At 32.6% G+C, this 15987-nt stretch overlaps 1 protein-coding gene across 2 annotated transcripts in view; it reads left to right on the forward strand.

The window, feature by feature from the left end:
• Nucleotides 1–15987, forward strand: part of Nlg2 (Neuroligin 2) — a 121037-nt gene that overhangs the window by 32754 nt on the left and 72296 nt on the right. For both annotated transcript variants that reach the window (XM_070642258.1, XM_070642259.1), the window contains exons 3-5: nucleotides 6881–8363; nucleotides 9949–9973; nucleotides 11685–11902. In XM_070642258.1, coding sequence (XP_070498359.1) covers nucleotides 6938–8363; nucleotides 9949–9973; nucleotides 11685–11902 — 1669 coding nt within the window. In that variant the 5' untranslated portion in view covers nucleotides 6881–6937. The remainder of the gene's footprint in view (nucleotides 1–6880; nucleotides 8364–9948; nucleotides 9974–11684; nucleotides 11903–15987) is intronic.

The raw sequence follows: 15987 nt of genomic DNA on the forward strand, positions 1-15987 counted from the left end.
TCAAGCAAAACTCCAAGATAAATGTAAAGGATGTGGATGTGGATGTGTGTATGTATTTAGTATTAAAGTAAATAAATTTATGTGAAGTCAATCATCTTTAACATGAAAATTCAAGATTTTACTTGGATGTGAAAAACTTTTTCTGGTGAAAGGATGTTTGAGGGGGTTTTGAAGATGTGACGTCAAATGTTTAAGAAGTAACTGGTTTGTAGCAATTCTCAAGCCACGTAGAAATTCGAAAGCACCGGATTTAGTTCTTAAATTGACGAAATTGGCAGAAATTTGGAGTTTTCATCCAAAATCTGTCGTTTTTTGGTCAAAAAAGAAAAATTTTAGATGAAAATTTGGCAAATGCAATTCAAATTGTTCCAAGGGTACAGTGAATAGCAGAGCTCGAAGTCGAGTCGACCAGAAAAAACCGAATCGACTTCGAGTCGACTTGAAGTCGAGTACATTTGAGCCGAGTCGAGTCGACTTTAACTGTATCGACTTCGAGCTCTGGTAAATAGTTCAATAATTTCAAAATTCAAAATTCAAGTGTATAAAATATTAGGTACCGGGCAATATATAGATAAATCTGTCAGTCCGAATGTAGGGCCTCTGTGACCAAGTGGTTAGACAACAAACTGAATACCCGATACCCTCTATGATTCTTAAGAAAGTTATTAGGAGAGTTCAATTCCCATCAGAACTCAATTTCTCAATTATTCCAAAGAGTGTACCTGAACATCCTCTAATGCGCACTATGACAAGAAACAAAGGATAGCTTCCATTACCGCAAATAATGAGTTGTCTAGATTTCTCATGACTCCAGCTAGTCTTATGAGCTTTTATTAACTGAAAGCGATGAAATCCTATTAAGGATATATAATTATTTTTTAGTCATTGTTTATAAATGCTTTGTACCCTAAAACTGGATGAGAGTGAATTATAGAATCATAGATTCTGGTGAATCATCCAGACCTTGCCCGATCCATGATTCCCATTCCTAATTTCACATCATTTATGTAAAAATAATAATTAAAATTGTATCAGTTAACTTTGTTCAACTATCACCGATTAAAATATTACAGTCAAAAAGTTTTATTGACTTTGTTGTGAGTTCATGGATCCCCAAAAAATTTTTCATCAAAAAAAGATAGAATTAACAAGTTTCCATTGATATAAGGGATGAAATATTTTCTAGATTGATTATTTTGTTTTGTAAACATCAAAAATAATTTTGAAACTTGTAACTTTATCTTTTCATTTTTTGATGAGAAAAGTAAGAAGATTAAACTTTAATACTTTATGTGATGTTAAGAGCTTTAAAACTGTTTTTAATTGAGTTTGTGGTTATGCATCTCAAAATATGCAATTAATTTTTATTTAATGGAATAATAATATTAGTTTAGATATAATTGGTGAATATGGTAAAATAATACTAGAATTAGAATGTGAGAATATGAAAGGATTTTGGGATGATTTAGAAGGATTCTTGAATTTTTGAAGACTTATCTCAGTTACGTATCCGGAAGACACATGGTGAAGAAATTGCTGAATATCCATGCTCAGGCCAGCGTACCCTAACAGATAATGAGCATACTTACCTTAATGAACGTGCTTACGAGTAAACTCGATCAATATAATTGAACATCTTTAATGCTGTAAGCATACTAATGAGCATGACTGTTGACTATTCGAGGTGTCTCTGCTCAACGTCGAAATCGATGAAATTTTAACTCAGACTATAGTCAAATCACTCTGGGTCGGTTTTTGGTCATTTCAACAACCATATGCTTTCCGGCATAGCTATTGATATTGAAGAAATCGTTTCCGTTATGTGACATAAATTTAGTAAAACACAGAAAAGATTTTAGACTGTAATTCTCCCTTCCCCCATCTTAACACTTATTAAAGCATGAAACAAAATTGTAAACTTTTCCTAACCCTCCTTCTCTCAGAACACCCCTCCAAGCATAGCTTAATTTCAAAACTTTCCATAACTGAAAATAGTATTATTCAACCCCTCAGGCTCCATCATCTATTCAATCCTTCAAAAAATTTTAAAATCATAAAAACAATTAAAATTTCATCTCATAATCAATAAATGGTGTTCATCGTATCGTCTTAATTGATATTGCCAATAACCAAAATTCGATAGAAACAAAATTAAAATTTTTGTGGTTTTGTTGTTTTTCAACCTCATTTCTTTTACCGAATCTGGATTTCTTCCAATTTCATCCACAAAGCAAATTATTTGTTTCAATTAATGAGATGTATTGGAAGACCTTTTGGCTATTAAATTTTTTTGAAATAAACAATGATTTGGCATCATGATTGAGAACGTCAAAATTAAGACTTTAATTAGAATGGTAAACTAGGCTGTCGTCTTATTAAAGGGGAAATATCAATAAAGATGATTATTTATTTGACTAAAGCAGTGATGGGCAACCTATATCCCTAATAGCACCATCCGAGATGGAGCATGTATTGAAGCGGTCACAATTCTGGCATGGATCATTCGGTGCCGGCTTCGGTTTTCCACTCACCTGGCATTAGACCGGTGATTTGGTCGGATATATGGCACTGTACATTAGAGAGTCGCCAAAAATGTTAGAAAATGTCATAAACCATAGGTTGTGTGCGGTATCGGTTGATAATAGGTTGTCCACCACTGGGGTCGATTTATCAAGTATGATACGTTATGATACGGCATGGTACGGTACGGAATAGGTACCCCACTGGTATGGAACAATGGTGCACCTGATATGACAAAGTAGTATGCCTGTACAGTACCAATGATATTTCGGTGGTGTATCATTGGTGGTATATACAGTGCCGGACTGCACCATACAAGAACCGGCCACAGAAAAGTGCCCTTGACCTGATGGCTAAAAGCAAGCTAAAAGTCAATAAATCTCCAAAAAAATATTTTGTGAACCAATCTGAAGAATATTTCATATTTAATGGAAGAAAAACTTCAAGTCAAGCATCAATAAAATCTTCAAGAGACTACTACAGAATCACTGTTCAGGCCTTCCATACAAAAAAGTCTTAAAGGAAACTTTTTACATGCTTTCAAAACTAAAACCATCCAAGCTTTAATGCTATACTTAAGGAAATATTTTCTTACAATATCAATAAATTATTTCAACAAAAATAGTCGTTCTTAATAATTTTGTCAATTTTACCCTACCCTACCCTCCCTCCACCCCACCCATAGACAAATAAATATTCCATATAGACTATAAAGTCAACTTCTAATCCTTTTCTATGTTTAGGCAAGCACAGCAACAACAAAAAAATGGGAAAATTTTTATCTTTTCTTTTTCTTTCGTTATTGATTTTTCTTCCCATCTTCAATCTCTCTCGAGACCAAGCTTATAATTATGTTTGTTAAGGATGCTGATAATATTTGCTTTTACAGAGAAAATTCTTATATATAAATATAACTGAGATAATGATACTTTGAAGCATTTGATAGAAATTGCATTGCTTGTAATTAACTTGTGGATGATTAAAGCGCAATTTTAAAGGGTTAGAATCGGAAAATACTTACATACTTGCAGGCGGTACAGGTCCGGTACAGACCAATTGGGATTCATGACTTCACTGAGATGACGGCTAAAGCTGGATTAATCGTTGGTTTCTGTCTGCCAATTTCCAATATCAAGTGCACTACTGTATCTTTAAACAGCTACCTTCCAAGAGTTCTTTGGTCATCAATGAGCTCTTTTACCGTCTACAAAGTCGGATTTGAAGAACTAATTTAATGAAGCTTCTGCAGGTTTTAAGAAATAACAATGCGTTATATTGCTTTTGGAGCACCAAGGCACCTCCCTCCTTGTCGATTCCAACCAAGATCGGTGAAACAAGTTTGAGCTTCCATCCAAGTTACGATACTTTCTAAGGGATAATAAACGGAAATATTTAAAAGACCTTGACTATAACGGTCAGCAAATATTGAAATTATTACTTATGAGCCGAACTTACTGATTCAGTCTCAGAGTAAGTAAAAGCCTAGTTTTTACCATACTTCCACAGGTTACCACTTTCCATCGATGGTCTCTTTCGAAAGTTGCCATAATTTTTAATTGTCCCAATCGCAGATTCCAACATTCTGCCGATGGCTCCTTCCTTACATTGATCCATTTTGTAGATGATCATTTCTGCAAGTTGTCGTCTTTAGTTTTCGCTGATTTCGCTAAGCTTTTAAAAACGACTCGTTGGGCCGTAAAAGACCGTAGGTCGAAGTGTGGAAAACTTTTGATAGAGCCTGTCATAGTCGTGATTCGGAGGGCTTTGGCCGAAATTGTTTTCCTACATATGATCAGTCTGAATATATGAACTTATGATCAAAAACCAGCAGACAAACAGCCAAATAACTAGCAATAGTTCCCATTCCATCTAAAAATATGCTTTTTAAATATGATACAACTCAATTGAATGAGTAAGATTCCATGAAGGACGAATTGAATAAGTAATTGATTATAAAATAATGATGAGAGATATGAGAACAAAAAAAAAGGAGAAAAATTTCATCCAATTATCATCCATACCAAAAAAATAAAAAAGAAGCACACAAATTATTCGCCCCAATTGCTGTGCTTGAAGCTTTTATATCAAGAAATATAAATTTTGTGTGATGGCAACTTTTTTTATGGAAAACAATTAAGACAAAACCGCAAAAAAATTCATCTTGAATACATAGACAAAAATTATTTAATTGGTAAATAGCCGCTCGCAGATGTTCTGCCAATTTAAGACTTTTTTTTATTGGAGCAGTAAAGTTTGGAGGACTTGCTTGATGTTTGAGGATGAATTAAAGCGAATTAATTCATTTTGGTTTGTAATTTGGCTTGATCTGAGTGGCACATGACGCCAAGAGCATCAAAAATATATGCAGAACTTAGAGTCAGTAACATACTTAATCTGACATGACATTAAATTTGATTCGTACTTATTTTGTCACCTTTTAGCTAATAAGCATTCAATAAATCAATTTTTTACGTACCTTGATACTAAGCTTGATCATCTGATTGGTCGTCTTCTTTGTCAAGGGATGTACTTGACTGTTGGTTGATCAGTTTTGGACCCAGACTTTGAATTTTCCATTCAATCAAGTTCTTTTGAGACATTTTACAACTCTGAACAGCAAAAGTCGGTTGATCGATTCAAATCCGCAATAAGACCGGCGTGATTCTTACTTGGTGTCAAATTCGGTTTTAAACCGACATCAGCAGGTTCAGAATCTATCCTCAAGCCGGCATGAATCGAGTACAGTGTCGTATTCAAACAGATTTAAATCGAATTCGGCACCAAATTTAAGCCACATAGGACTGATGCTGGATTTTGCATCGATTAATCGACCTATGCTACTCGGGAACTGTTTATTGATTTGGTAGTTGCTAGTTAGTCGTTTTATTTCCAAAACTTCCTAAAATTTGCTCCCAAAAAATTCCATGAAATTGTATTTTTTTCACAAAAACTCAAAGTTTGCTTACACAAAACATTTAACAATAGCATCAGTTAAATATTCACAAATATTGTCATAGTAATCTTTGAAAAAATATTTAACAAAGTACAATACATTAAACAACTAAATGGAAAAAAAAAATAAATTACTGGTGAAAATTCAACAGAAAAGAAATAAGCAGTTTATTTGGCATATCAACAATTCCTGTTTATTAAGTACTTTTTGGTATGTAATGAGAAAAAAGGAAATTCATCATATTTACATTCCTAGTATGTAAATAATGATATTTGATAAAATTATGGAATCTGGGATATTGCTGAGGATTCAGTTGAATTTGATGATTTTTAAGAACTACTTTTTAGCATAAAGAGCCGAAAAAATGCAGTAGGGTTCGGAAAAATGTTATGCGACTAATATGCGCCGAAAAAATACGCGCTTATTTGTGCATAATTATGCGAATAATTTTTGTTCATAAGCGCTTATTATGCGACAATAAGCTGACAATATAGCTGACATGAGAGTGTCTTAAGTGTCGAAGTAAGTGGCTTGGTAGCGGAATGGTTTAGTACTTCCATTCCTAACACTGACCCCTCTATCTTGGATCCAAAAATTGCTAAAAAATTAAAATTCTAATCATTTTCCCGAAAGGCACACAGCATGGAAAAGTCATTCAAATAGTGATGTCAGGCTAGCGTGACTAGCGTGTGGTCAGATTTAACGAAATCCGACACGAAATCAGAGCAGAGCTTGAAGTCGACTTAGATTTTGTATCAATAAGTCGACTCAACTCGACTTGAAAAACAACCTATAGCTATTCAGGTCATTAAGATCCAGAGCTGTGCTAGGGTGATTCGGGGCTAATGATTGTTTAACAAGTGAGGGTGCGCCAGACCACTGCACTCAATAGACCTACAGTATATAGTGGGATCAGAACCACTCCTTAGATGACTTAGATGATTTGAGCTTTTAGCCAGAGTCGTGTCAGCGTGGGAACACTATTTTTCGACTTCTTCACACCATCTGCCTATTCATATCTACTCATTGCTTAACATAAACATTCAACGACCCCTTACTAAGCTATCAAAATAAATCTTAGACAAAATGACCATTATCTTAGTTCTCTTATCTCCCTTCCAAAAAAAGAAGTAATAAACCAAGAGTAAAAGCGTAAATGGAATTGAAGAACAAGAACAAAATAAGGAAGGGAAGAAAATATTTTGTGATGCAAAAATTAGAAATGATAGTAAAAATTTATGGAGTGATTATTTTATTATGCTTAAGGATATTCTATCACAAGAAGGATTAAAATTAAATTCACTTCCTTCTCATTCCTTCATTTTCGCTCGTAATTTTCGCCCTATTAAATTTTATACTGTATATCATGTAACTAAATTCTATTTTATTTTGTGTGTATCTTTACAGGACTTTATCCGGACACACCATTAAATTGCTAAGTTTACATTCATCCAAAGGATATAAATGCAAATTAAAATACAATTAAATAGCGACTGTACCAGTAAAATTAGTGAAAATGTGGTGCAAAAAATACTTGCGGCATCTAACGCTCGTCAAAATGAAATCCATCATGACTGGATGTACATTCAAGTGTCCTCAACATCATATTGTAAAATAGTAAATAATCATTATCGTCATCAATGGTCGTTGTGTTCAGTAGATAAATTAAAATTAAATTTCATTTATTTATTTGTGAGAATATTTTTACAAAACAATGACTGGTGGCCATTTTACAGTCGATTATTGCAGCTTATTCACATGTCCAATAATCGACAATATCATCATCAACAATGTGAAAGATTTAAATCACCTGCATCAACAGATATTGTTACAATCTACTATAAATATCATCATCATCAGCCATCGTCGTCGACAATGTATGAAGCAGCATCGAATAAAAATTTAATGATCAATAAAAATTTCATTACATTTTTTCATCTCAAGACAACGTCAAAATTTTATATGAAATTCTATAAAATTTTATTGAATTTATTTTATGGACATTTTAACATTCAAATGTTATTTCATTATTTATGGTATCAGCCGTTGCATCCAACAGCATTTAATAGTGTTAATGAATTTTGTGATTTGAGTACAAATAGTGAAAATCTTTTATTTATAATAAATGAAAATGATAATAATAATGTTAAATGTATAAATAATAATAATAATAATAATAATAACAACAAGTACATAATATATGTCAAATATGGAATTGAGTATCATCGTTACGTAGTCAAATCAACAACATCATCGTTAACGACTGAAAAGCTACGAAATGGCTTAAGGACATTAAATTTTTTCTATGAAATTTTATTAATACAATGTCATGTAATATTATGCAACAATTACGAATTTAGTAATAATCAATGTGAAAGAATCAACAATTTAATAATGAGACATCAAATTTTAAGACATTTGCTTGAACATAATCAAATTATGTTGTATATAACATCGATATGCCATTATTATATTATATTTAAATTTTATACAACAGACAGATCAACACTTTCAATTGATAATGGTATTGCGGCTATTAAAACGACAAGTAATCATAAACTTAAAATGTCACATGATGATAATGACAATTGCTATCATCAGCAGCATCGTAATACTCACCATAACGTGAATATGAATGAAAAATTTTCAAATTGCTTTCAGCATTTTTCACATCGTCCACTATTTCGTTCAAATGATAGCGTTAAAAGCCATTTGAATGCAATTCTATTTCTCATCATTTTATGTATACCACTGCTAACAACAGCGGCAGCATCAAGTGTTCATAATTTAAAATATAGTACGAATGTAGTCAAAACCAAGTATGGTCCGATACGTGGCATTGTGATGAGACAGAATCCAACAGTAGAAGGATATTTGGGAGTACCCTATGGTAAGGCAATCAACAAAAAATTTTGACCTTTTTTCCCATTTATTTATACAATGACTATATACATTCATTCATTCACTCGTATGTGTGTATACTCATACTGCACGTTAACTATATCATCTCTTCCCTCCATTTCATCATCATGCCGCACGCAACGAGACGTTGACATTGTCAGAAAATAAATTTTTTACACTCGATCATTTTACAAAATTCACACCGTAATCTGCTTAGTTTGGATTTTGTAATCTATTCTAGTTTTGTTTCGGAATTTTAGTCTGAGTCAGGTGGATTTTTATTGCAATTGCTGACTGGTATGGATTGACTAGAAGTAATTTATGCGAGATTGAACTGTATTGATTTTACTTCGACTAGTTTTTATTACTTTTGGAAGATTTTGAATAATTTTGATTATTTGAAGATGATTTCGGTTAGTACCCCAGCAGATAATGAGCATACTCATCAAAATGACCATATACTCAATCAATAACTTTAAACATACTCATTTCGTGAGCATAGTCATGAGTAAGCCCCTTGAAATTGGAATATAGACTATATAGAGCTGATTTAGTCTAGTATAGACTTTCTGCAGATGAATTTAATTAGTAATGAATAACTTGAATCAGTGTAAATAATCACGAACCCAAGTGGACATCTTGACACAGCTTACTTACTTACTTACTGGAACCATGCTCCGACTAGGAGCCTGGGTTGCTACAAAATGCTTTCCAACTGATTCTGTTGATGAATCTTGAACTAGATATTATGTCAAGTTGTCCACTCTAGGAACTGTTTAAAGTCGATTTTGACTAGTATAGACTCTATGGAGCTTGTTTTGACTAGACTAGATATGATTTTGACTATCTATTTATCTAGAATTGATTTTGATTAGTATGGATTAACTTGAGTTAGTTCAATATAGCACGGACTGTCTAAAGTCAACACTGACTAGTGTGTACTGTTTTGAATTGAATATGAGTAGTCTAAAGTCTATTACGATTTGTACAGTTTGTCTAGAGGTGACTTCGACTAGGATAGACAGTCTAGAATTAATTTTGACTACTATGGACTAGCTTGAGACGACTTCAACTAGTTTAGATTGACTAAAGTCAATTATGACTAGTTTAAAGTGTATAATGTCGGTTTTTAACCAATTTTCGACTAGTATTTAAATAATATTAGTTATTTTTAACTAACTCGACTTTCTAAGGCACATTCTGACTAGATTAGACCATCTAAAGGTGTGAATATCCCCAAAATAACTGACCAACCTTAATCTACAATATTTGTTGTATTATTCATTCAAATTTTCTGTACTTCCGAATTATTTTATACACATACAGCAATATTCACATTTTATACATACCCCAAAAAAAAGTACGATGACAATGACGACGAAATGATAATAGAGATGGTTGAAAAGTGCTCCATTTTTATCAAAAACATATGTGCGGTGTGATAAATTGTGCTCACATTTCTCATCCCTTTTGTCTCTCTAGAATATATTTTTATTTTATCTTATTCCCTTAGTCACTCCGATCTCAATTCATTTTTAACCATATAAATATATTTTTTTTTATCCTTTTTTTAGCAACGCCACCGTTGGGCAGCCTAAGGTGAGTCATAAATTTACATCATAATTATTCATTCCTGATAGCTGGACATAAATTAATGTTGTGCACAGAAAATTGTCCTCAACAGCTTTTGACCATCATTTTTCCTCTTCCTCTTTTTTTGAATCATACTGAGCTCAGTCATACTGTCGGTGTCATAATGAAACTTAATATATTGACTCAAATTCAAATTGAAGGAGATTTCTCACAAAAAAATAGAAGCTGAAGTGAAAAAGTCAATTTATTCCCTGTTCTCTATATTATTTCTGTTCTAACATGAAGGAGGAAATGAGAAATTGAATGCTATTTAGAAAATCTAAAGTGATTTGTTAAAAGCTCTTTCTTTAAACTTTTGGGGATATAGAGGGTAAGGTGCTTTGATAGGCAACTTTTTGATGATTTTTCTGGGAATATTTATGATTTTTTTTTGTTTATTTGAAACACGTGTGGAAAGTTGAATGTATAGGTTTGAGTATAGGAAGATATGAGGACTTGCTAAAGGTAATGTGGCATTAACCCGAATAGTACAAGTCGGTTAATCGATCCAAAATCGAACAATAGATAGGCGTTACTTTGATTTGGTACTGAATTCGCTTTAAATCAAGTTTCAATCCGACTCCACATCCAGAATAAGTCGAATTTTGGATCGATTAATTAATTTGTGCAATTCTGATGCAGTTGATGCAATCATCTTATTTGCAATCTTAAATGGTAATTTAATCGATCGAAATGAAGACAAAGTGATTCTTGGTTACTGTTTTTTTTTTCAATCGACATCAGAGACATAGCCAGAAATATTTTGGAAAAAGAAGGGATCTCAAAAATTTTATGTATGGACCGCAATTTGAGTGGAGTCTTGGTACTATTTCAAAAAAAAAAAAAAAATAACCGAGAAATTTGAACAATTTCTTGACAACCAAATCCACCCACCCCTCCCTGAATACATGCTTGACCAACTTCAAGTAGCTCGAATTGTCTCAACATGAACTCAACGTGATGTTTATTCCGAATCAAACCCAATCAAATCAACTAGAATTTACCTCTTTCTACAAAATCAACTACAAACCTGATATTGAGGTTCAACTCACAAATGTAATTCTATACAGATTTTTTCTATCTTTTTCCATCAAAAACCTTTTTTCAAAAAAGGAACTCGACACATAAATCTTTTATATATTTCGACATTTAAAGAGATAATAGAAAAATTAGATAATAGTAAAGTTACCTGAACAGAGTTTATTATTCAGTTCATGGGGAAAGAATTGACTTTTGTGCACGACAACTTATTTTTATTAAAACTTTTTTATTTTTTTCATTTCTAAAATGGCAATGACAGTGCCACAAACATCGACAGCATTAAAAAACAAAGTTTTTCTTATTTTTTAGTGCACAGCACAAGAAAGTTTTATTTTTTCCACATTTACTGCTAATCTCGCATTCACTTTAATATGCTTCTACTTTTTAATTTCATGTCCGACAAGCTCATAAAAATTATTCTCAATTTTTACCTTTTATGACGCTATGTACATTGTTGGTTGAACAAAAGAAACGATTTAGACAATATAAATTGGTCCCAATCGCATCAAAATTCTCACAACTTTTTATTCTTCTTCTTGTTGCACAGATAACGGATATTTTTGTACACATATATCGTAATTTCATATTTCTCATCCCTTTTTTTTCTTTTCATATTACTTCGGGTCAACATTTGTAGATACATGCCCCCAGTGACACCTTCAACATGGAAAAATACACGCTTAGCTGATCATTTTGCACCAGTATGTCCGCAAACGGTGCCTGTTACTGATACGGGAATGGAGGCATTATTGGAAATGCCAAGGGGACGTTTAGCACAACTTCGTCGTATGAAACCGTTGTTGGCAAATTATTCAGAGGACTGTCTCTATCTTAATATGTATGTTCCGCGTGAAGGTGAGTACTTGAATTTTGATTATTATTGTGGGTTGAAGGGATTTTTTTTGTGAGTTCGATATTTGAGGTTATATACTTACTTACTTCGATGGTCATACAGATCAACTGTGATCTATGGCCTCCCTCAGATGTCGCCTCAAGTTGGTTCTGTATTCTATGATATTTGAGGTTATGGGTTATTTTTTGGATAATAATGAAGGAAGTCAGCTTTTAATTGATTAAAACTTGCTTGCTCACTTTTAAATTTGATGAATATGCAAAGAAATTTGAAATATGTGGTTCTGGTGATGAAATAAATGAGGTTAAAAATTCGATGTGGAGAATCCATGGGAAATTTAATTGTTGATCCAACATCAATGATGTATGTTAACTTCTTCTGATTTATAGCATAATTAATACAAAATTGAAAGAAATCTGAAATAATCATAGATTAGAATATTAATCTGGATATTTTCATTTAGAACAAAGAAACGCTGACCTGGTGGTGTGTCAGTTATCAATCAGTAACACATGAGCTATACAATTTAAGCAACAACGGTTTAAAAGCTGTCGCTTGAATTGAAAAATTAAAAAAATCAATTATTTTATTGCTCCAAATTTTTAATTAATGTCAAACGGTAAAATGCCATCAGTGGCCATATTTGGTCATTCATCCCACAAATCCTGAGTTCAATCCCAGTTCATATCTCATTTTCGAAGTTCCTTATCCATTTCACCGTTCAAGTTACGACTTAATTAATCCCAAAAATACAAAAATTCAAAAACGGCTTAAACAAATTTCCACTTTCACATTTCCATAAAAATAACATCTAAAACACAAAAACGTCATTTTAAAACCACTTTACCCCCAGGACTATATCTGTTAAGTGCGAAAAAAAGTTATTTCAAGCTCTTCCCGGAAGAGTGAAAAAAAGAGTACAAAAATTTCATGATTTATATGAAGCAATAACAATGAAAACGACATGTAAGAGTAAAATAATAATAAAAAAAAAAAAAATGATGGTGTTTGATATGCACACCCCAAAAGACATTCTTACCGCACTCATGTGCTGAAAAAAAATCACACATTTTTTTGTCAAAGTTGTTTGGCGAGAACAAAAATGAAAGGAAAACAAAGGAAAAAGAAAGTTTTTGTTTACATTTCTTTTTTTTAACCACATCCAAAAACATATCATCATAAGGAAGCTGTATGACAGCGTCGTCACCGTCATCATCATCATCGCCTAAACATAAATATGTTTGTTTATGAAAATTATCATAAAGGAACAAAAACAGATACGACATTGAAAAGAGCTTTACTTTTTTTGGGGGAGGATGTGTAACATCATTTCAATGGGACACATATTCTTTATGAAATGGCAATGACGGAAGCATATATCAGTCAACATTGGAGTGACGCGCGGAAAATGTCATAGCATAATTGCACATGATGTGCGACATATATTGTGAAATTATTCTACGAATGTCGTCTATTGTTTGTTCACTTTTTTTTTTTGTGTGTGTCTTGTTAGGGGAAATCCACTTGTGGTGTTGGAGTGTAAAAGAGATAATGGTAGGAGGATATAAGGCTTGGTGGGTATCAATGGATGGTTAAGCTTATATTACTAGAAATTTAGGAATTTCATGAGAATATTAACGTAAAATTTCTTAAAGTTATGGAATTTTCATGAAATTTTACAGTGATTGTTCTGATGACTTCGTTGATTATTCTTACACTTTTCTGACGTTTTTGGAAGTTATGCTCAATTTTCTTACATTCTTGGCTGATTTCAACCATTTTTTTGAGTTTTTCAATTTTTTTTCTAAATTTTCTAATTAATTTAAAATTTCAGAATTTTCCAGAATTTTTGAATTCTTCCAAATCTTCCCCAGTATCTGATGCAAAATGTATGATGGTCCAATATATGCTTTTTCTTTTAATCGCTGAATTTTTTGCGGATTTTATCAGATTTTTCGAAATTTTCTCAGATTTTCCAATAAATTTTCGTTTAATTTCTTACTTATTTTCCTGATTTTTTTGAATTCTTCAATGGTTTTCCTAAAAAAACTCTCATTTTATCCTAGGCTGAGAAGATTTGTGGCAATACCGCGGTATTCTTGCAAATACCGCTAAATACCGCCAAATACCACGGTATTCCACCTCCCGTCTAGTTTCTCAGCCTGGATTTTATCTCAATTTTCTTCGATTTGTCACTGTAAAGTCAGTTTTGGTAATGCCAGTTATGGTAATGAGCCATTTAATTATAAAATAAGGCTGAAACAAGAATTGCAGATTTTCTGTATTTTAGATGTACAAGTCTACAATTTTGAGATTAAAGGCTGTAAACTTGCATTTTTTGATTCAAATCTTGTAATTTTGAACGAATTCTATTATTCTGATACCCCAATATCGATTTTTAGACCCCCTTGTTACCAATTCTTCATGGAAAAGTTTGAATTGTAACAAAAACTTCACCTTCCTCACAACTTATCCCAGTGTTGGACAACATGTGTGTCGTTTGGTCGAGGCTTATTACCAAGGTGTATCGCGTTAATCCTTAAATTTCTATAATATTCCCAGATTTCCCTAAATTTCATTTACATTATCCCTGAACTTTTCAAAGATTTTTCCAAATTTTACTCCATTCTTTGCAACTGTTTGTTCATCATTTGTCTCTCATTTTCTGCAAAAAAAATAACTCACAACATAAACCAAATCCTAAAACAAAGTTCTTCAATTTTCATTAAAGTTATGTAAATCTACTGAAGTTCCCCACAGCGAATCCCATTAACCCCCTTCATATCTTAACATACATATGAAAATTAATTTCTCACAAGATATTCCTCATTCTAAGCTTGTACAATAGCGCATGAAATTTTTCCTTGTTGATAATGATGATGATATGTGTACTCTTTAAACACAAGACGAGATGAAAAATTTTTCATGTTAAGGAATTTTGTGTGTGTGTGTGTGTGTGTGTTGTGTGTGTGTGTGTGTGTGTGTGTAAAGAAGCACACAAACTTTTTCTTGTTTTTCATTTTTCACTCTTCGTTTTTTTCCTTCCTTGTGAGAATGATTGATGGCATTTTGAGCTGAACAAACATCGTTAATCTATCAAGGGCTCCGACACATGTTTAATTGCATTTGAAATGATTTTGAATACAATTTTTACTTCTTCTTGTTCCTAGTAACTCTTTTTTTTTATTGAGACTAAACTAAAATGGAAATGAGAAACCCAAAAAAAAAGTCTTTCAAATTTATATAAAAGTTTTTCATTTTTATTGCCATGAAAGAGTGACGAAGGAGAAATGAGCAAAAGGGGAACAAAACTTTACTTCTTTTTTTTATTTGGAAAAACCATTTTGTTACTGAGAAATTTAGTCGTTTTGTTTATTGCGTAGCAGAAACTTGGAAAGGGGGATTGAAGATGAAAAGTTTTGTGCATAAGAAGAAAAAATAGGAAAATTTGTCATACGTAAATTTTGGAGAGACGGAAAACATTTTAGTGTGTGGGAAATTGAAGGGCATGAGAGGCTTGAGATTTAAAAGAGTTAGTTTAAATGGATGGAATGGATGAAGGAAATATGGAGCTGTTATGAGGTCTGAAGCTTGAATTTATATGAAGATTGAGCTTGAAACTAAGTTAGAGTCTACTCGAAAAGATACACGGCGTAGAAAATATCAAAAAGGTGGCCAAGGCCTACGTGAGTTCTACGTGCAACCAGTTTTCAACGAATCCGGCTCTACGCTAGAGTCACGTCGACCTTGGACCACAATTTTTCTCCTTCTCTACGCTAAGTGTCTTTCGGATACATCTGGTTCAATTTTTTGTTATTTTCTAAACCGCACTCAAGTGCCAGAAAATGAAGTAACTTGCAGCCAAGAGTTAACTTCGAAATCAAGGACTATGACTAAATTACTCTTGAATTGTATTATATCTGTTGCAAGGAACAATTTTAAGAAAATTTAGTAATTTGAAGGAGTTAAACAATTTAGAGCTTAATAGTGAGACTAATTCGGAAAACACACGGCAAGAGGCAAACTTGACTCAGACCTGAGTCCGAATTTCATCAAATTTAAGTTTTACTGACGTGGAGTCCATTTT

Source organism: Chironomus tepperi, unplaced genomic scaffold, assembly GCF_022539635.2.
Source record: "Chironomus tepperi strain 1889 unplaced genomic scaffold, CSIRO-AGI_Ctep_v1 contig_275, whole genome shotgun sequence".
Classification (NCBI taxonomy): Eukaryota; Metazoa; Arthropoda; class Insecta; order Diptera; family Chironomidae; genus Chironomus; species Chironomus tepperi.